The 22,057-nt window shown below is 44.7% G+C and overlaps 1 protein-coding gene across 6 annotated transcripts in view; it reads right to left on the bottom strand.

The window, feature by feature from the left end:
- The window catches only part of SEC14L1 (SEC14 like lipid binding 1), a 74,594-nt gene that overhangs the window by 7,447 nt on the left and 45,090 nt on the right, over positions 1-22,057 (bottom strand). For 5 of the 6 annotated variants that reach the window (XM_037808163.1, XM_037808167.1, XM_037808164.1 and 2 more), the window contains 3 exons: positions 21,316-21,567; positions 19,970-20,148; positions 19,454-19,555 (listed from right to left, as the gene is read on the bottom strand). In XM_037808163.1, the coding sequence (XP_037664091.1) occupies positions 19,454-19,555; positions 19,970-20,148; positions 21,316-21,567 (533 nt within the window). Of the gene's footprint in view, positions 1-17,033; positions 17,603-19,453; positions 19,556-19,969; positions 20,149-21,315; positions 21,568-22,057 lie in introns of those variants that run through there. The other variant, XM_037808165.1, reaches the window with a different exon arrangement.

The raw sequence follows: 22,057 nt of genomic DNA, 5'->3' as shown, positions 1-22,057 counted from the left end.
GCAGCGGCTGACAAGTCCCGGACCTGCCCTTGTCCCTCCCTCCTGCTGTGCTTGTTCACCCCGTAGAGCCCACAAGCCGGGCCACCCGGAGAGGGTCGGTGCGCGAGTGGGTCACACCCGGGGCCGCCTCCCACCCACAGTTGTTCCACATAGATTCAGAGAGACGGCGGGACCAGGGTTCCTTATTTGCTTTTAATGAAAACTTGTGCCCCTTTTCCAGGTTTGTGGTATGAAGCAGACCCTGCCCAGGAAATGCCATCAACACCAGAGACCCAGAAACCGCCTCGGCCTAAACCACGTCCCCGCGCAAAGCGGAGCCAGTGTTCTGGAAAAAAAACCAGTGAAGAATCCCCCACTTTCCTCTGGATCCCATTTTCTCTTCAGCTTTCTCTTGTGATTTTCCAAACCGAACGGCTTCTTGGGAGGCATATCGAAGTGTTTAAAAATGAGGCAATAAAATATATCACTAGTTCTGGGTGGGCGGCTGTTGGTTATTTGCTGACTAAACGCGGACACAGGAGGTCGTCAGATGCAGACGGCAGGGCCGTTCAGAAAAAAGGCATTTTCCACTTACCGTTGGCGCTGCTGGCTGCAGTTTGCCGGTTATGGACAGTGCCAAGGGCAAACACCTGCGCTAACTGGCATTCGCACCGCAATGAACTCCTGCACTATTTCAGCACTCCTGAAGAATTAGCCCACGGAAGGCTGCCCAGCTGGCTGCACCCCTGACCCGGTATCTGTCCCTAAAGGATTCTCAGAGGGTTTCAAAGAGCTGGAGATGAGCTGGGTCAGGCAGGCCCTGCCTCCAGTGCACTGTTCATGACTCACTAAAACCCCACCTCACTCCTTACACAAAAATTGACATAGAAGACTTAAATGCAAAGAAATGAAATCTTGAAAGTGAAAAGAAAATGTAGGATTTAGCACGGGGAAGTCCATTCTAAGCAAGACATAAAACCCAGAGCTATAAAGGAAAAAATGATAAAGTTGAACTCACAGAGTAAAAGACAAATCAGGGTCAAGTTTGCCGATTACAACATTTCATTCGAGACACCAAAAGTTTGCCGCAGCAAGGAAGCCAGATCACTTGCAAAAACAGAAGCAGCTCTGAGCTTCTAAGGTTGACAAATGATTTTTACAGACATAAAAAGGAAGTTAGCGTGACCCCTATTGACGGGACAGGAGTTTGTAGGTCTTACAGGGATGGGTTTAGGGCAGGTGGGCTTTGCTTTGTAGTGGGTCAGACATAATGAGCCAGTGGCTCGGGTGGCTATCTGGGTTGACCGCCTTGGTGGGGATTTTAAATTTCACAAGATATCAAGAGGGAACGCAAGACGGAGTTCAAAGGGACACGGGTTTATCTGGCTCCCCAGGGCTGTCTCTATATAATAATTTTACAACAAAGATTAAACATTTCTGTGCCCTCCCCCCCCGCCGCTGCCCAAAAGTCAAAACCAAATAAACAAAAGACCACTGCTTCCCATCTGTCTCACTCAGAATTCAGGCCAGAAGCTTATGGGGAGCTGGCCACCCTCCCCTTCTCACCACTCTGACTTCTTCCCTCTATCCGTCAGGACGAGGTCGTTTTTGCAGTGGTGACGAAGAATCCCTGGTGTCCTGAGGCCTCACGCAGTTGTTCTCTAGCTCACACTCAAAGCCCAGTGAGAGGCGGGCAGCTCCGCAGAGCAGCACTGACCCCACGTGGCGACTCGGGGGCCCAAGCCAGGGCCCCCCGCAAGCATCAAGGCAGGGCAGGAGGGGCTCCCCGGCCGGCTCCTCACAGCCGGTTGGCCAGGGCCGACCACGTGGTCCAGCCCAGCAGCACACGGTCAGTGGATGGAGGGGAGAGGATGCACCTGTACTGGTGAGCGGCAGGTAGCCCCGCCCCTTCCCACGCCTCTTTCCCTTTCGCCCACTCACTTCGCTGCTGTCTCCTGAACGCCTCAAACATACCAGTCTGCGGCCTTCGCCCGCGCTTGCCTCCCCTCCTGAAGGCTCCTCTCCCAGAACCCTGCTCGGTGCTCCCTCACCTCCGTCCGGGTCACCTGGTTGGCGAGGCCTCTCCTGTTGTCCTGTGGATGGGGATGTCCACGCCCACCCACTGCTCCCCATCACCCTCCCCGATCTGTTCTTCTGGTAGCACACAGCACCCTCTGCTCCAGGGCACCAGTCCCGGTCCGGCCTGGAGGACTGAAATAATGTCAGGTCTTCCAGTCCAAGGGATTTCACAGAGGAAATCGGTCACGCGGGTTTAGGAGTCTCAAAGAGCAAAAAAGGGTCACCACCTGCAGCAAGTAGCTGCCGCCACTAGGGCTGGGAGAACTCACAGAAAGAGGTGGGGTACCAGAAGCCAGTGGGGGTGGAGTACCAGAAGCCAGTGGGGGGGGGGGGCTTGCAAGGCTTTGGGGCTGTTCCAAGCAGCTGGGGCATGGCCCTCGGAGGAGGGGCACACGCTGGGGGTGCCCAGATCTCAACGGGGCCCAGCCCGGCAGGTGTTTGCTTGGCTCAGGAAGGATGGCCTGGTGGGTGAGGGTGTGGTGGGCGAGCTGACTGCCGAGGAGCACAGACTGGCTGGGATCCCTGAGCAGGTGTTGAGGTTGGTGCCAAAGAAGGTGACAGCTGGGGCCTGCCAGAAGCAGAAGTAAGTCACAAGGAACGGGGAGTGGGAGGCCCCATCCTCCCCCCAGCACCACCATCAATCACCTGCCGGTGACATACTACACGATTCCATTCATTTGACACATTTGAAATGACAAAATTTAGACATGGAGAGTGACCCAATTGCTTTAGGGGTTTAGGGAGTGTGCCAGTTTGAATGCATTATGTCCCCCCAAACACCATTATCTTTGATGTAATCTTGTGTGGGCAGACCTATCAGTGTTAATTAGATTGTAATTCTTTGAGTGTTTCCATGGAATATGCCCCACCCAACTGTGGGTGATGACTCTGATTGGATAATTACCACAGAGGTGTTGGCCCGCCCATTGGGTGGGTCTGAATTAAATTACTGGAGCACTATATAAGACAAGACAGAAGGAGCAAGCTGTTACAGCCAAGAGGGACACTTGGAAGAAGGCACAGGAGCTGCAGATGAGAGACAGTTTGAAGACAGCCGTTGAAAGCAGACTCTTGCTCCAGAGAAGCTGAGAGAGGACAAATACCCCAAGTGCAACTAAGAGTGACATTTTTGAGGAACTGCAGCCTAGAGAGGAACGTCCTGGGAGAAAGCCATTTTGAAACCAGAACTTTGGAGCAGACGCCAGCCACGTGCCTTCCCAGCTGACAGAGGTTTTCCCGATACCATTGGCCATCCTCCAGTGAAGGTACCTGATTGCTGATGTGTTACCTTGGACACTTTATGGCCTTAAGACTGTAACTGTGTAGCCAAATAAACCCCCTTTTATAAAAGCCAATCCATCTCTGGTGTTTTGCATTCTGGCAGCATTAGCAAACTAGAACAGGGAGGGAGGGATGGAAGGGGTGGGGTGGCATCTGCCTGCCACCGAGGGAGCCCTGTGGAGTTGGAACTGTCCATGTCTTGAAGGTGGTGGCAGACACATCAACCTGCAGAAGAGACACACTTGTATAGAACCAAACACACACATGAAGATGAGCACCAGTACAACCGGGAGACTCCGAAGAAGACAGGTGGGATGTATCAATGCCCGAAGCCTGGTTGTGATGTTGTACTATTATATTTTTATAGTTCTATGTTTGTTTGTTTTAATTTTTGTTCTGGTGATATCCATACAACCTAAAATTTCCCATTTTATCCACTTTCAATTGTATAGTTCGAGGGTGTTATTCATACTCAAAAATGTTGTGCTACCATCACGCTCATCCATCACCAAAACCTCTCCATCACCCCAAACAGAAACTCTGTAAATCACTTTGGGTAAAATTGGCATCTTAACAATGTGTAGTCTTCCAATCCATGAACATGGAATGTCCTTCTAGTTATTTAGATCTTCTTTGATTTCCTTTAGCAATGTTTTGTAGTTTTCTATGTACAAGTCCTTTACATCCTCTGGTTAAATTTATTCCTAGATATTTGAATCTTTTAGTTGCTATTGTAAATGGAATTGTTTTCTTGATTTTTTCCTCTGCTTGCTCATTACTAGTGTATAGCAGCACTACTGATTTTTGCATGCGGATCTCGTGCCCCACCACTTTGCTGAACTTATTAGCTCTAGTAGCTTTGTTGTTGATTTTTTTGAGACTTTCTATACATAGGATCATGTCATCTGCAAATAGTGAAAGTTTTATTTCTTCCTTTCCAGATTGGATGCCTTGTATTTCTTTTTCTTGTATAATTGCTCTGGCCAGAACTTCCTGTACAATGTTGAATAATTTAGTGATAGTGGGCATTCTTGTCTTGCTCCAGATCTTAGAGGGAAAGCTTTCAGTCCTTCAAATGTTGAATATGATGTTTAGCTGTGGGTTTTTCATATATGCTGTTTGTCATGTTGAGGAACTTTCCTTCTATTTCTATTTTTCTAAGTGTTTTTATAAAGAAAGGATGCTGGATTTTGTCAGAGGCCCTGTCTGCGTCAATCGAGGTGATCATGTGTTTTTTTTCTCTTTGTTTTGTTGATGTGATGTATTACATTAATTGATTTTATGTGGAACCACCCTTGCATAACTGGTTTAAAACCCACTCGATCATGGTGTATAATTCTTTTGATGTGTTGTTGGATGCTATTTGCAAGTATTTTGTTGAGGATTTCTGCATCTATATTCATAAAAGAAATTGGTTTTTAATTTTCTTTTCTTGTAGTATTTTTCTCCAGCTTTGGTTTTAGGGTGATGTTGGCCTCACAGAATGAGTTAAGTAGTGCTCCCGCCTCTCCAGTTTTTTGGAAGTGTTGAGCAGGATTGGTATTAATTCTTCTCAGAATGATTGGTAGAATTCACCTGTGAACCCAATCTGGTCCCAGGCCTTTCTTTTTTGGGAGGTTTTGATGACTGATACAATCTCTTTACTTGTAATTGGTCTGTTGAGGTCTTCTATTTCTTCTAGGGTCAGTATAGGTTGTTCGTTTGTGTTCCCAGGAATTTGTCCATTTTATCTAGGCTGTTGGTTACAGTTTTTCAAACTGTCCTCTTAGGACCACTTTTACTTCTGTGGGGTCAGTAGTAATGTCCCCCCCGCTCATTTCTGATTTTATTTACTTGCATCTTCTCTCTCCCTCTTTATATTTTGAAATTTGAAATCCCCACCAAGGCGGCCAACCCAGATAGCCAACCAAGCTGCTAGTTCATTACATTTAACCCAATACAAAATAGAACCCACCTTCCCTAAACCCACCCCTATAAGACAGACAAACCCTCATCCAATCAACAGGAGTTAAGCTAATTTCCTTTTTATATCTATAAAAATCATTTGCCATCCTAGAAGCCTGAAGCTACTTCAGTTTTTGTAAGTGATCTGGCTTCCTTGCTGCAGCAAAACCTCCATGTCCCAAATAAAATGCTGCAGTCTGCAAACTCGACTCTGATTTGTCTTTCGGCACAATCACTTGCTCATCATGTCTTGAACAAACACCCAGAATGAGATAACATTACCTGCTTCCTTCGATTCCACAGATCAGTGACAGCAACAGTGAGATGGAAGGGTAGTTGAGATCTTTAGATTTAGCTGTCTCCATTTACAGATGAGAGAAGCTGGAGGCTCAGGGAGGGTAAACGGCTGGCCCCAGTGACACCTCTGGCTGGACTCACAGCCACCAGCCCGGTGTGACCGGGAACAGCCCTTCCCCCTTTGGGCTCCAGCATCCCCAGCTGTGTAGGGAGGAGCTTGAAATGGATCATTTCTAAGCTTTCCTTCCATCTCTTAATAGTCTATAATTTCATTCTACAACCAGAAAGGTTGATGAAGGGGGAAAAAAACACCCAAATCAAAACGCACACACATACATGTCCAACAGAAACCAAGCAGAAATGATTGCAGATTAACCAGTTTTTCTAAAGCTCAAAGGCCTCAGTCAAATTCCAGGTTTTTGGAGGACACCTTTGGGGTAAGACTTTAGCAGGCACAAAGGCTGGAGAATCTCCTTCCCTGGCTCGGACCCCAGGGGCAGAGCTGAAGGGATCAAAGGCTCTGAAGGCTTCAGCCCCGGGTTGGGAGATGCATGTCCCCAACACAGCCATGAGATGGAGCCCAGGGAGGAGAGTCCTCCCGACAAAGCCACCACTCACTCCAGCAAGCTGGGAAAGAACAGGGAGGGCTCCCACGCTGGGGTACTTGGGGATTGACCGTCCGATCAGGGGTGCAGACTGGCCTTGCAGAGGGGAAGGAGCAGGGCCTGGCAGCCAGACAAGTGTTTAGGTTTCAACTCAACTGAGTCCGCACTCTGCTGACGGAGCTGGGAGGGTCCTTCTCCCTCCTGTGGCTCTGCTGCCTCTCTGCTGCCAGTCTGTCCATCAGAAATCTCTCCAGAAACAGCCCAGAGACGGCAGGGAGATTTTTCTCTCCCTTGTGCCTCTAACTTTGACATCAAGTGGTCAGGGCTTGTGGAGAGGCTCTATAATTGGACTGACCAGGAGGCCATGACTGTTTCTCTGTTGTTGCTGAAACTGGGTCCTGGTGACTGCGTTCTTAAACCCACGGGCAAGGTCAGCGTGGGAAACAGTCCAGAGACTTCCATTTGAAGGAGAAAGGAGGGTCACAGGCTGCACGCTGCAAGGGGCAGCCTCAGTCTATCCTGGAGAACAAAGGGTGCTGGGGACAGATGCCAGCCAGTGTGAGCTGCTTCGCTGTCCTCGGCTCGGCCACAACAAACACTGGATCAAATGTCAGCTGCCCAGGGTCTCCCATGGCCAAGGTGCCTGCGCGGCAGCCCCACCCACCCCCATGGCCAGGGCAGAAAGAGGAAACCTGAGTTCCCAGTGAAAGAACCAAGTGTTCACTTCCTCCAAGGCAAACAAACACGTCTAAAGCCCCACCTAAACACAAAAATTAAAACACGTTTTACTGTAAAATAAAGCCCAGATCTAGAAAGGCCACCCAAGTCAAACATGGAACTCAGTGGAACAGGACCCCAGAGGCCCCTTTCCTGGTGCTGCTCCTGTAAGGAATCACGGTCCTGACCTGCTGCAATTGTCACTTCCTTGGGTTTTAAAATCTCTTCATCACTCAAATGTTCATCTCTAGATAATTCTCTAGGTAATGGAGTTTAGATTTGCCCATTAAAAATTTGATAGGTCTCTTTTAATCTGTAAGTTCCCCCATTACCCCGTTCTTTTCTTTTTATTGCAATTTATATGATGAAGAACCTAAGTCTTTTGACCTTTAGTTTCCCATAGTGTGATCCAACACGATCCTCAGGCTTCTGCATTTCCTGCAGGTTGGCAGCTTAACCCAGAGACAGAATCAACTTGGGGCTGGATCAGTTTGGCCAACCTGTAGTTCTCCAGGAGGCACACAAGACCTGGCTGTCTCTTTTTTTGTGCTCTTAGCAGCTGCTGATGCGTGACACCTGTATCCATTCACTGGGGGTAGCAGAGCAGTGTTCTTCTATCGTGTCTTTTACATTGATTAACTGAATTACTTTATAAATATACAATTCTCATCAACTGTGCATGTAGGAAAAGCAGCACAGAGGTTTCCTCCTTTCATTTACCAATTTTCAGAATAATGAATTGCTTCCCTATTTTCTTCTGAAGGTGACCAATTTTATCTTAAAATTACTTCACAGTAAAATTAGGGACTCACGGATTTGGACACATTCCGTGGGTTTCAGTCCTTTGCGGTTATCATCGAAGCTCAGATGGTCTCACCTTGGCCAGTGGAAGCCTTGTCAAGTCGGCCCCCGAGACCTTTGGCCAGGACCCTGGCAGTCTTTGATCACTTGCTCTGGGGTAAGACAAGACATCCTAGGCTCTTCTTGAACATTCCCTGCCCTGGACCTGGAACTGACCATTTCTCCAAGAAGGTCTGGCTCCTCTTAGTTCAAGACCACAGTGGGCGCTAGCTAGGCCCATTGCTACTGGTTTGGCCATTGTTTCTAGGCACACACGCAGACAAAGATGTGTATATATATAAAGAGACAAAAAATATTTTTCAAGTTCACATTAACCCTTCCAATCCAAATTCGAGACTATACAGCTTCCACTTGACCTCTTCCTGACTTCATCCTCTGCACAGGGCATCCTGGATATCAGGCATCGGGGATGCTGGCATTAGGATATCCCACAATGACTCATTTGTTTGATCACATATTACATACCCACACCCTCAAAATATCAATGGTAATATTACCAGCAATTTGATCACTACAAACATGAGAAGATTTCTGCCCCTTGTTGTAAACCACGGGCCTTAGTTAACAATATAATTATAATGATATTGGTTTATCAATTTTAACAAATGTACCACACTGATGCCAAATGTTAATAGGGAAAACTATGTGTGTGAGGGGGGCTATACAGGAACTCTGTACTTTCTGCGCGAGTTTTCTATAAACAGACAATTGCTCTAAAAAATAAAGAAAAATAGTTAAACTGCAAAAAAAAAAAAAAAAATCTCTGTAACAACTAGCTGTGTGTTCTTGGGCGGGTTCCACAACCTCTCTGAGCCCCTGACTTTCTTTTTCTATAAAATTAAGACATTAATAAAAAAAATTTTTTTTTGCATACACTCTATTCTCCCCCCATTTAAAAACGTTGTACCATATCCACCTGGTCAGAGCAGGCAGCCAGTGTATATCACACTCTTTCCTCCGAGCCTCCTTTAGTCCTCTTTCTACAGGCAGCGTGGCCTGAAAGCTCCATCATTCGGGAGCCTGAAGCTTCTAGAAAGTAGAGTCCTCAGGAAGGGGTGTGGGAACCAATACCTTTCTCTGTGCCCTTTGTACTTGAAAGTCAGTTTTGCTGAATATAAAATCCTTGACTCACTCTTTCTTACCTTGAAAATCCTGAAGAAATTGCTCCATTTTCTTCCAGCACAGACTGCATCTGTCAAAAAGACTGATTCCCAACTGCCTCCCGCCCCCCAGATGCTGAAAGGATTTTTCTTTCTCTTTAAACCCAGTACAGTGAATAGAATATTTCTTGGTGTTGGTCATACTTTGGGACTTGCTCCATCAAATAGGATCTGTATGTTTGATCTTCTTTGCTCATCTTCAATATCTGTCACTTTCTCTCTAAATCTCTTTTTTTTTTTTCCTTTTTGATGTATAAAATATTTCTCTTTTTCAACTTTCATTTCTCTCTGGGCATTGTCGTACCTATTCACCCTTGCTTTCCTTCTAATTTAATTTCTGAAACGAATTTTTCCTTCATTTCTAATTCTAATAAATGAGTTGTCACCTCATTTTTTGAGCTTTTCTAATTTTGATTTATGCTTTTATTTCATTTTATGTTATTTCCTTAATGTCTCTTAGCTCATTAAAAGAATAGGTTACAGTTTTTAATCTGTTTGCAAACATTCTTGCAGCTTGTTTTCATTTTTCACCATCTGGCAGGATGTTATTCTGCTCCTTACTCTCAATTCTCTTATACCTGTTTTGTTTGGGCTTGATTTTGACACTTTTCTAATGCTCATTTTTAGGTAAAAGTGCTCTCATAAACTTCTAGAATAAGGAAGGCTTTAAGAGAGTGTTTCTAACTTTACAGAGCTCCCTCTTCTGTTGTTTCTATGCAGGGTTAAGAATAATACAGCCAGAGCTTTCTGGCTGTCAGCCCCCCAGCATCAGTCTGGGCCTTCTCTTTCCTTTCTGACTCTGGTTTCTATCCTGCTTAATTTTTTTTTCCCCAGTTCTGGGGACTTAGGTATTAAATAGGCCCTTGGCTGCCCACCCCTTCAGGTTTTGAATAACAACTCTAACAGTAAGATTTCTTAACTCACAGTCAAGAGCAAGGTTTTTTTTGGCAGACAATTTTGCTAGTTAATCTATTATTATTATTTTATTAGCCCATTTATAGGTTTCAGAAAAATCATGCAGAGAGTATAGAGTTCCCGTATGTCCCCCCTCACATACAGTTTTCCCTATTATTAACATTTTACATTAGGGGGGTTCTTTTGTTATAATTGATGAAACAGCATTAGTATAATTATGCTATTAGCTTTAGCCCATTGTTTACATTAGGGTTCACTCTTTGTGTTGTACAGTTTCTACAGGTTTTTTTTTTTAATGGTAATTTATATACAACCTAAAATTTCCCTTTTGATCCCTTTTCAAATATTTAATTCAGGGTATTAATTATATTCACAGAGGTGTGCCTCCAACACCGTCATCCACTGTCAAAACTTTTCCATCACCCCAGCAGAAACTCCATGCCAGTTAGACATTACTTCCACATTCCCCCGGTCACATGTATTCTAGTTTCTGACTTTGTGAATCTGCATATTCTGCTTATTTCATATAAGTGACGTCGTAACAGTATTTGTCTTTTTGTATCTGGTTTATTTCACTTAACGTGATGTTTTCAAGGTTCATCCATGTTGTAGCATGTATCAGAACTTCATTCCTTTTCATGGCTGAATAATACTCCATTGTATGTGCACACCACATTCTGCGTATCCATTCATTTCTGGATGGATACTCGGGTGGCATCCACCTCTGGGCAACTGTGAACAATGCCTCTATGAACAGTGGTGTGTGAATATTTGTTTGAGTCCCTGCTTTCAATTCCTTGGGACATATACCTAGAGGTAGAATTGCTGGATCACTTGGTAATTCTAGTCTTAACTTTCTGAGGAATACTGTCCTCCACAGTGGCTGCACCATTTTATATTTCCATCAACAATGAACAAGTGTACCTATTTCTCCATGTCCTCACTAGCATGTTCTTTTTTTTTTTTTTTTTTACTAATAACCATTCTAGTGGGTGTGAAATGGCATCCTGTGATTTTGATTTTCACTTCCCTGATAGTTAATGACATTGAGCATCTTTTCACATATTTATGGCTATCTGCATATCTTCTTTGGAGAAATGTCAAGTTTTTTTTCCCCATTTTTTAAATGGGTTGTCTTTTTGTTGTTAAGTTGTAGGAGTTCCTCATCAGATATATGGTTTGCAAATATTTTCTTCCATTCTGTAGGTTGTCTTTTTACTTTCTTGATAAAGTCCTTTGATGCTCTTAAGTTTTAAATTTTGATGATGTCCCATTTATCTGGTTTTATTCGGTTGCTGCCCATGCTTTTGGTGTAAAGTCTAAGAAACTGCTGCCTAACACAAGGTCCTGAGGATGCTTCCCGACATTCTCTTCTAGGAGTTTTATGGTTGTAGCTCTTATATTTAGGCCTTTGATCCATTTTGAGTTAATTTCTGTATATGGTGTGAGACAGGGGTCCTCTTTCATTCTTTTGCACATAGATACCCAGTTCTCCCAGCACCACTTGTTGAAGAGACTCTGCTTTCCCAATTCAGTGGACTTGGCAGCCTTGTCAAAAATCAGTTGGTCATAGGTGTGAGGTTCTATTTCTGAACTCTCAATTTTTGCCCATTGGTCTGTATGTCCATCCTTGTATCAATACCCCACTGCACTGATTACCGTAGCTTTGTAATAAGTTTTAAAATCAGAAACTGTGAGTCCTCCAACTTTTTTTCTTCTTTGTTTCAGGATGATTTTGGCTATTCAGGAACACTTACCCCTCCATACGAATTTTTTTCAATGCAATTTTATTGAGAAATATTCTCATACCATATAATCTATCCAAAGTATACCATCAATGGCTCACAGTATCATCATATAGTTGTGTGTTCACTGCCACAAATCAATTTTAGAACATTTTCATTACTCCAAAATAGAGAAAAAAATAAAAATAAAAAAGAACACCCAAACATCCCATACTCCTTATCCCCTCTATTATTTATAGATGTTTTTGTCTTTATTACTCATCTGCCCAAACACTGGATAAAGGGAGTGTCAGTCACAGAATTTTCACAATTACACGGTCACAGGATAAAAGCTATATAGTTATACAATCCTCATCAAGACTCAAGTCTACTGGATTACAGTTCAACCGATTTAGGTATTTCCTTCTAGCTATTCTAATACACTAGAAACTAAAAAGGTATATCTATATAATGCATAAGAATAACCTCCAGAATGACCTCTCAACTCAATGCGAAATCTCTCAGCCACTGAAACTTTATTTTGTTTCATTTATTTTCCCCCCTTTTGGTCAAGAAGGCTTTCTCAATCCCACAATGCCAGGGCCCGGCTCATCCCTGGGAGTCATGTCCCATATTGCCAGAGAGACCTACGCCCCTGGGAGTCATGTCCCATGTAGAGCGTAGGGTAGTGTGTTTATCTGCAGAGTTGGCTGAGAAAGGCCATACCTGATTAACAAAAGAGGTTCTCTAATTGTAACCCATAACATTCTTGGAAATCTGCTAACTACTTGTTAAATTGCAATTGGAAAGTTATCACTTCTACGTATATATGTTATAGCCCAAAGTTAAAAACAAATAAATGGAGGGAAAAAAAGAAAAAAAAAAAGGTTCTCTGGGGTGACTCTTATGCATAATTATAAGTAGGCTTAGATTCTCCTTTGCATGAATAAGCTTCATAAGGGCAAGCCCCAAGATAGAGGGCTTGACTTATTAAATTGGGAGTCCCTAATGCTCACAAGAATATCAGGAATTCCCCAGGTGGGGAAGTTCAGTATCTCCACATTTCCCCCAAGTCCCTCAAGGGGATTTCGCATATATATATATTTTTTTATTTTCTGCCCAAAATACTCTGGATGTATCAGGGTATTACATTAACCTGTAGACAATTACAAGATCTCATTCCCTATTCTGGGTTCCGTGTAATTATGTTGTTTAAATAAACTGACCACACAGGTTAAATCAGATAGTGTACTACAGAGAATATAAATTTTGTACCAAATAAACATCTCTTAAATAACAGTTAAAACTCAGGAATAGATGTAACTGCTGTAGGACTTCCATATGAATTTAGTGGTTGGCGTTTCCATGTCTCTGAAGAAGTCTGTTAGAATTTTGATCGGAATTACACTGAATCTGTATCTCGCTTTGGGTAGAACTGACATCTTAACAATATTTAGCTTTGCAATCCATGAAACGGAATGTCTGCCAGTTATTTAGGTCTTCTTTAGTTTCTTTCAGCAATGTTTTGTAGTTTTCTGTGTACAAGTATCCTCGGTTAAATTTATTCCTCGATATTAGAATCTTTTAGTTGCTATTGTAAATGGAATTTTTTTCCTTGATTTCCTTTTCAGATTGTTCATTAGCAGTGGATAGAAACACCACTGATTTCCCGTGGATGGTCTTGTACCCTGTCACTTAGCTCTAGGGGCTTTGTTGTGGATTTTTTCAGGATTTTCTATGTATAGGATCATGTCCTTCTTCCTTTCCAATTTGTATGCCTTTTATTTCTTTTGCTTGCCCAATTGCTCTAGCCAGAACTTCCAGTAGAGTGTTGAACAAAATGGTGACAGTGGGGAATCTTGTCTTGTTCCTGATCTTAGGAGGAAAGCTTTCACCATCGAGTATGATGTTAGCGGTGGGTTTTTCATATATGCCCTTTATCATGGCAAGGATGTTTCCTGCTATTCCTAGTTTTCTGGGTGTTTTCATCATGAAGGTGTGCTGGACTTACTTCAGTCATTTTGTCCGGTTTCTTATACATCTTACATTTGTGCCTCTTTTCCTTTATTGCAGAGTTCTTTGATCTTTTGTGATGTAGCTGATGGGTCAAACATTTCCTTTTCTGTATGTGGTATGTGAATATAGCTCATTAAAGTTGCATTAAAGAGAGGATACTATGAACAACTGCATGCCAACAAATCAGATACTGTGGATGAAAAGGACAAATGCCTAGAAACTACCTACACTGATTCAAGAAGTACATCTCAATAGAACAGTAACAAGTAGAGATTGATCAGTAATAAAAACCTCCCAACAAAGAAAACGCCAGCACCAGATGGCTTCACAGGTGAATTTTACCAAACAGTCCAAGAAGAATTAATACCAACCCTGCTAAAACTCCTCAGTTACCCTGGGATTTGTATCAAACACCCTAAGTCTATAACTTACTATTTTGAAAGATACCAAGTTAACTTCAATAGCATATCCCTTTGTTTCCCCTCTGTTTTTGTCATATCTTGCCTTATATTTGTGTGTCCATGACATGACAATATTTCTTATTCAATTGTACCCTGCTTATTTTTTTTTCTTCCTTCATGCTTTGAGTGTAATTTGCTCTTCTTTTTCTAGAGCTTCCAGTTTTGAGGTTAGTTCTCTGATTTGAAATCTTTCTTCTTTTTTAACGTAAGCATTCAAAGCTATAAATTTCCCTCTCAGCACTGCCTTTGCAGCATCCCTTAAAAGTTTTGGTATGTTGTGTTTTCATTTTCATTTGCCTCAGGATATTTCCTAATTTCCCTTGGGATTTCCTCTTTAACCTATTGGTTGTTTAAGAATACATTGTTTAATTTCCACATATTTGTGAATTTTCCATTTCTGTCTGTTGTTGATGTTTTGCTTCATTCTATTGTGGTCAGAGAAAATACACTGCATGATTTCAATGTTTTTGAATTTACTGAGTCCTGTTTTGTGACGTAGCAGATGGTCTGTCCTAGACAACGTTCCATGTGTACTCAAGAAAAATGTGTATGCTGCTGCTGTTGGGTGAAGTGTTATAAATACGTCTGTTAGGTCTACTTGGTTTAGAGTATTGTTCAAGTCCTGAATTTCCTTATTGATCTTCTGTCTAGATATCCTATCCATTATTGAAAGCGGTGTATTAAAATCACTACTAATGTAGAACCATCTATTTCTCCCTTCAAACATGTCAGTATTTGCTTCATGTATTTTAGGGCTTTGCTGTTAGGTGCATATATAATTGGTAAATCTTCTTGTTAAATTGACCCCTTTATCAGTATGTAATGACCATCTTTGTCCCTTATAAGTGTTTTTGACTTTAAGTCTATATTATCTGATATTAGTATAGTGACCCCAGCTGCCTTCAGGTTACTACTTGTGTGGTATGTATTTTTTCCATCCTTTCACTTTCAACCTACTTATGTTTTCTGATCTCTTGTAGCATATAATTGGGTCATGCTTTTTTTTATCCATTTGCCAGTCTTTGCCTTTTGACTGGAGAATAATCCATTTACATTTAAAGTCACTACTGATAATGCAGGGCGTTCTTCTGCCATTTTGCTAATTAGTCTTTGTAAGGGTTATACCTTTCTTCCCCCAATTCTTCCTTTAGTGCCTACTTTCATTTTTTTTTTTTTTTTTTTTGTACTGTAGTATATTGAGTTCCTTCTCATTCTACCTGGATATATGTTTCATCTATTTTCCTTGTCACCACGGGGTTAAAATTTAATATCCTAAATATGGAACAATCATATTTGATTGATATCAAACTGACTTCCATAGCATATACATATGCTGCTCCTATACCGCTCTATCCTCTCCTCCTTTTTTTATATCCCTGCTTATTTTTGTTTCATCCCAAGCAGGTTTTCCTCAGTGGGGGTCCCTTTCCTATAAGGGAACACTGGCAGGTCAGTTTGGGAGTTCCTAGGGGCTAGACTGTGCCAAGCCCTCTGACCTCTTCTCACCCAGTATGGGGATGGGCAAAAACCCTGCTGTTCTCAAATTATCTGTGGTGCTTCCAACTGAGCCCCCCTCTGCTCTTACGGGGCTCACCTGTTCTCAGGTGGCTCAGACATCCCATCGTCTGAGCCTTGCGTCCTCCCTCACAGACACTGACCACACGTGCATCTCTTGACTGTCAAGGTTTGTCCCCAGGCACTTCTATTTGTGGGTTTGGAGAATACACTATTGCCTAGTGTTGGTGTAAATGTTGGATTTTTGGTTTTGCAATCAAGCTGCTCTCATTTTATGTGGGGATGGAGAGAGAATGAATCCTCAGCCCATCACCACCCTTCCAGAACCCCCTGCTTTCCACAGCTTTATCTTATCAAACGAACATGACAAAATTTTAATAAGAATGCCTCTGCCAAGACTCAAGTAACTGAAAGGAATCTTATGGTTTAGGCTTTGTCACCGTTTTATAGTAATTAGATATTAAAGGAAATTTGATATATTAAAGGATGAAATTAAGGTTCAGTGGCCCAAAACAAAAACATGATGACCCTTGGAAGGACAGTCCACTCCACCCTGACATTTACTAAACGCAGTGAAGAGTCAGCAGCCAACAGGGGCTCACTACCCCACCCAGGTCTCATGTTGCCCCTGACTTCCACCATGAGACTCTGACCATTAAACCAAAGGCCTGACACCAGGAGGTCTGACTTGACACAACAAGCTGAGGCGTTACATCGGAAAAGGAATCCATGTAAACAGCCACTGCCTTCCTTCAATAACAGGGTGGCAAAGTAATCAATTAAGTAATGTAGGCACCAGCTGAGGATAGGAACAGAGACCTTCAGCTACCCTGCATGCCTGTGGGTGAAGTCATTACCCAGAGTGAGTCATGGGCAGGCAGGGCCCATCCTCAGCAGGGGTCCATCAAGGACAGACCTTGACCAGGAAAGGAAAGGACCTTGCAGCTCCTGATGGGGTCAGCAACTGGCTTCCCGACCCTGGCAAGGTGGCAGCTGGCTTCTTGCTGGCCTGAACCTGCACTTCACTGAGACAGCAGCCCACTCTGCCCACCTGAGCTGCATCACCCCGCATACACCACCCAATGGGAGGAGGGCCGGAGCATAACGACCCAGGTTTCTGAAGGTCTACAACCTGCCTGTTTTAACTTCTCTGAGGCCACTAAAGAAAACCACATCAGGTATCATACCACAGTGTTCACACTGGATCTTTGGCATGTTTTGTTATGTGGACGTGGAGGGTCACAAGCACTGGGTGTCTCCTACATAGCAAATGTATAGCTGTGATTCTGTCTGCAGGACAGTCCCACTTTCTTATAAAGTTCAGTCCTGTATCAGCTAAGCATTCTTCTAGGACTTCTAGAATGTGATTAACTGATGCTCCATTCCAGAATCTCTCTTCTTTCTTTACTCTCCAAAGTCTCCCAAGAATTTTCAAGTCTTCAAGGGATTCTGATGTTTCACAATAAGAAAAAGGCATTCTTTTCTTTAAACAGTTCACATTTATTATTGATAACAATAAAAAAATCTTTTAAAGACTATCAGTATTGTATTACCAAGAGTGAGGTAATATTTTACAAAACATTTACAGAATTTGATATGCAAATAATGGATTTAGGAAGGAAAGTGAATTAGGAAACTAGTAACAGTGGTGGTGGGGTGGGGGGGAGCAAAGAATCATTAGTGCCAAAAGAAAGGTGAAACGACAGCAGCATTTTAAAAAGAGTGGCAGGATAGTAAAAGTACAGAGATAATGCAAACTGCATAATCAAATTATATATGCCCCATAATTTCCTTATAAGGAGAATTAGGTGTTGTTTTACTCATGAGTAAACCCTGTAAGCATCTGTGCAGTAATGTGCTTTGAACTCTTAGAGATGCATTAAATTCTGGGGATAAAACAGTGCCACTTTTGAATCAATTAAAAAAAAACAGATCATCAGACTGGGGTAGGGGAGTGGCTGCAATTCAAATAGTTCTACAAACATCTCTGGGCAGATGTGGGCTGTTGAGTGAAGCATTTTCTTTGCAGCTGTCAGCAAAGTCGCCATCTGAGACACAGAGAAAGAGAGAAAGAAAGAAAAGAAGGGACCACCTTCAGGTCCTTATAATTTGGAAATAAGAAGCACTGCCTGGAAGCAGTACAAATGCATTAAATAACCCTATCGTGCTTTCAGGAAACAAGGCTTCAGGTGCAATGAAGAGCTCATTCTTTCAAAGGAAACACAGAGGAGGAGACAGAGCCCAGGAAGGAGGCGATTCAGCAAAAGCTCCAGGACGGGCAGCAGGCAGGATGGCTGCTAGAGGACTTGGCGGACGGTGCTGGGGTGCTGGGTTTCCGAACCGCCTGTTCGGTTTCTTCCCAGCCCTCCTATTCCCCTCTACCGCCAAGTGGAGCGCCCACACCTCCTCCACACAGCTCCCCTTCACAAAGCCCCCAAACTAATGCCTTAAGGTGGTTTTATAAACCACACCATCTAGGACCTGTGTGTCCATCCCACACACGGGTGACGGCCATCTGGGTCATGGCACATATCTTTAAAAGCACAGCCTCTGCCACACACAGATCACATGTCTCCATCATGGAGACTCACCCCATGCAACTCCAGGACAGATTTGCAAACAACCTGCTTTTCCCACACCAAGCTGAAATGTGGGCCCATGGAAAACAGAGCAGACTCTGTAACTGGGAATCAAAATGAAAATGTAGAAGGCAAAAGAAATTCCTATTCTGATTTGCGTCTATGTAGAATGCTCTGTTGCTTGAACTAAATTTCTCGTTGTCCTGCCCTCCACCAGCACCTGCTGCCACACACCCACATGCACACAATCCCCATGCACAAAGGGCCTGTGAGCACGCCCCATCCGGAAGTGACAGCATAGTGAGGATGCAGCTGGCTGCAATGCACGCCGAGGGACAGCTTCAAACCGGGAACCATGACTATTCTGTTTTCAAAAAGCTCTTCCAGCGACCAGAAGGCTCTCTGGGCTCTGATCATCTGATGCTACTAGGGTGGAGGGGAGACAAAGCCACAGACATCCCACAGAACAGACATCCCACAGATGGGAAGAGCAACACATCAGAAGGGGAAAGGACAAGGCTCCCCGCCACTCATATTCATGTACAGAAAAACCCTGCTCTGAGAAGGATCAAAGAGATCTGTAAAGGCAGAAGGAGAGAGTAGTAATGGTTACTGAAGGCGGTGTTTTTCTTGTAGTCCGGGGAGTCTCCTGAAGTCCTCCCTGACCCACTAGCACCCACTTTAGAACAGTGGATGGGTCTGGCCACCCGAAGCCGGGTGGGTGCTCCCAGAGGCTGCCTCCGAATCCCTTGGATTTAAACAGCGGCTGCTTGGAGGAGCAGAATCCTAGAGGGCTGTCGCTCGACCAGCAGAATGTCTTGAGTAACAGCAGGGAGAGCTGAGGGCTGCCATGCAGTCTGTGCGAAACAGACTGGCAGGTTTCTGCTCCACTTAGTAAGAAGGTTGGACTCACCTATGCAGGTGACATAAGAATCCATTCACTAATGTACAATGAAACAATTTGGTGGAGTTTGTTGGAAAAATTTTTTTGCATCAACATCAGACAAAGTCAACCTTTTAACTGGTATATATACTACTTTTCTTTCAAGAGAGCCCTTGTGCTCTGGTTTGATTTTGTGCACACTGTATACAAAACCTATGGCTATTGAGTTAAAAGTTAGGGTTAGTTAGAGTTAAAACTACCTGTCGAGATGGTTTCAGGATCAAAATGACTACGTTTACCACCTGGAGAGCTATTTGCTACCTAGCGGGTGAGAGGAGTCTGCATGAGTGGCCCCGCTGGGCAGCGGAGCACGCTGGCTGTCCTGAGGCGGCGTGGCCATCCCCTCCGCGCCCAGGGCACGGGCGTCGTTGCACTACCTGGAAATCATGGAGCTGGAGTGCGACTGGCTGGAGGAGGTGGTGGCAGCGCTCAGCTGGGAGAACCCACTGTGACTGGACTCCAGGCTGGTCATGGAGCCCCTGAAGACCCGGCGAGAGGAGAAGAGGAGGGTGAGTGTGCACGCCGCGCGCCCTGGAAGCAGCAGCTCCACCCTCGAGCCACCCACCCCCGGACACCACCTGCCCCACTCACTCCTCTGCCGTCTCCCGGGGCGAGCCCTGTCTGCTTCCCCCCAGCACCCACAAAGGCCCACCTGTGGGGTGCGGCCTCCCTCTGCCTTTGCACACAGGCCACACTGGAACCAGGCAGGCTCTGCATCCTGACGCTCCCACTACACACAGGCAGTGCCACCAAGCCAATCAGTGACCCCCAAAGCTACTCCTGTGTCCACCTGAGACCCACAGGGAGTGTTGGTGCCACATGGGATGTGGATGCATGCTGCCCGAGCACGCCAAACCCTGGTGAGGCCACGGTGGGGGAGAGGGCAGCTGTACCTGAAGTCCTCAGAGCCGATCACTTCTGTATAGTACATCACTTTACACTTGTGGGAAGACACCTGCAGGGAGGCCAGCACGTCATCCACCCGGGGTAGGTTGGTGGCAGCACACGCCGGCATGCTGTGGAACTTCCACTGCAGGATGTAGAAGCCCGGCCACCTCGTCACGTGCGAGCCCTAGGAACAAGGAAGCAGTGATGGCCAAGGAGGACTTGTCTCCCACGTCCTTGTCCTTTCTGGGTCTGACAAACACCAAGGGCATCACCTCCGGGTCTCACTAGTACTTAGCAGTAATTATGTGACAATCTCTATGGGATTAAAGACTACTATTTTGGTTCGATCTCAGGAATCAGTTCAACAACTTCCTGCCATCTACTGAGCGCCAACTCAGCAGCCCTCTGCCAGGAGCTGGGAAGGCCACAGGGAGGGAGGCTCCGTGCCCCTCCTTGGCCTCGTGTACAAGCAGGGAGAACGCCCTGATGGAGGCCAGGGCCAGCCGCAAAGGGGAGGCTCAGGAGGAGCACATCAACCGGCCTCGGAGGTCCACACAAGCTCTCTGGCCCTGGCAGTGTTCTCTGTGACACACTGCCAGTGATCTTACTGGGTAATCTGGGTTAAAACCAGGTCAATCTGTAAAAATTACTTTTTCATTAATTCTAGAATTAAAGATTGTGGTATTTAAAAAATTGAACAAAATACTTCAACTTTTCTTTCCTCTGCTTCTTAGACCACTGAACACTGACAGGCTCTTCCCTGAAAACTGTAAAAGCAGCAGAATTACGCATCTATTACGAAGGCCGGGGCACCCAGAGAGCTGCAAAACTGAGCACAAGCACTCAGAACAACTGGCCAAAATTTAAACACAAACTGACAGAGCATTTTAAAATAAATTAGAGTGTTTACTAATGGTGGTAAACAGCTCCCTAAAGTACGTGTTTCTCTCATTTCTATTTAGGGTAACTTTCTTTGAAGGAGACAAATGCACGCAGTCAAATTATGTCTCAGGGGAAGTCTGGAATCCCACGTGCCGAGAACGCTTCTTCCTTCCTGTCATACATTGCTTCTGTGAAGACACTTCTAGAGAGAATGCATGTGCTTTAGATAGAAGTTAGGAAGTTAAGGATCTGTCCAGAACCATGGCTTTCCTCTTGAGTTCTTCGCCCTCCCGCTCCTTTGGCTTCCTGAGTCATTCTGACAGCTGAGCTCTGCTGACACCGACCCACCCAACCACACCTCCACAGACAAGCAGCGCCCTGCGAAGCTGAACACGACATGGATGAAACAGAAGACTAATTTCTCAAGACACAATGACCCAGCTTAGAGAACTGCACAAGTGGTTTTTACCTGCACACTTTCTCCTTCTTTGCAAATAAGAGGTGATTCCACCATGCTGTAGTCCCTGCCCAGCTGCCAGGCTTTGTCGATGAGCTGCATGTTATTCCCTCCTGGAGATGTGATGCTGTGGGCTCCGAGGGAGTCCTTTTTGGGAGGCTGTGGAGATCTCTTGGAGTGATAGATGTTAAATACAATGTCTCCTTTGCACACATCAAAATCCCAAGTGATCACCGAAGAGGCTTCCACAATCTGAATGAGAATCTGGAAAAAAGAGATTTCATCAACCAACCAAGATTCATAAGTACAAGGCCCCGTGCCGCAGCTGTGAGGGTGGCGAACGTCCAATTGGCTTTTCAACTCGGACGTGTGTGTGTGTGTGTGTGTGTGTCTGTGTGTGCGCGCGCGTGTGCGCATGTGTCAGGGTGGGGGAATAGATATTTAGCAAGCGCTCTCTTTATCCAAATTCCTAACTGAACGACTGAGGTTGCCCACTCACTCTTTTCATTCTTTCAACCAACAGGCCCTGCTCATGCCACGTGCCAGACTCTGTGTTCTTCACCACCTCCTACACACGAGACCCCCAACCACACAACCCTCAGCACTCTGAAATACTTGGTCTTGGGTGTAAATATGTCTGCATGGGGTAAGACTGAATGTAAGTGGCTGGTGGGTTCCTTTGGACTGCCGAGCACAGGGAGGCCCCAGGGAAGGCAGAAGCTAACATCACACAGAAGAGGGTGAAGAAAGTATC

The sequence above is a fragment of the Choloepus didactylus genome, chromosome 18 (genome assembly GCF_015220235.1).
Source record: "Choloepus didactylus isolate mChoDid1 chromosome 18, mChoDid1.pri, whole genome shotgun sequence".
NCBI lineage: Eukaryota > Metazoa > Chordata > Mammalia > Pilosa > Megalonychidae > Choloepus > Choloepus didactylus.
This window is presented reverse-complemented; position numbering and strand designations above follow the sequence as displayed.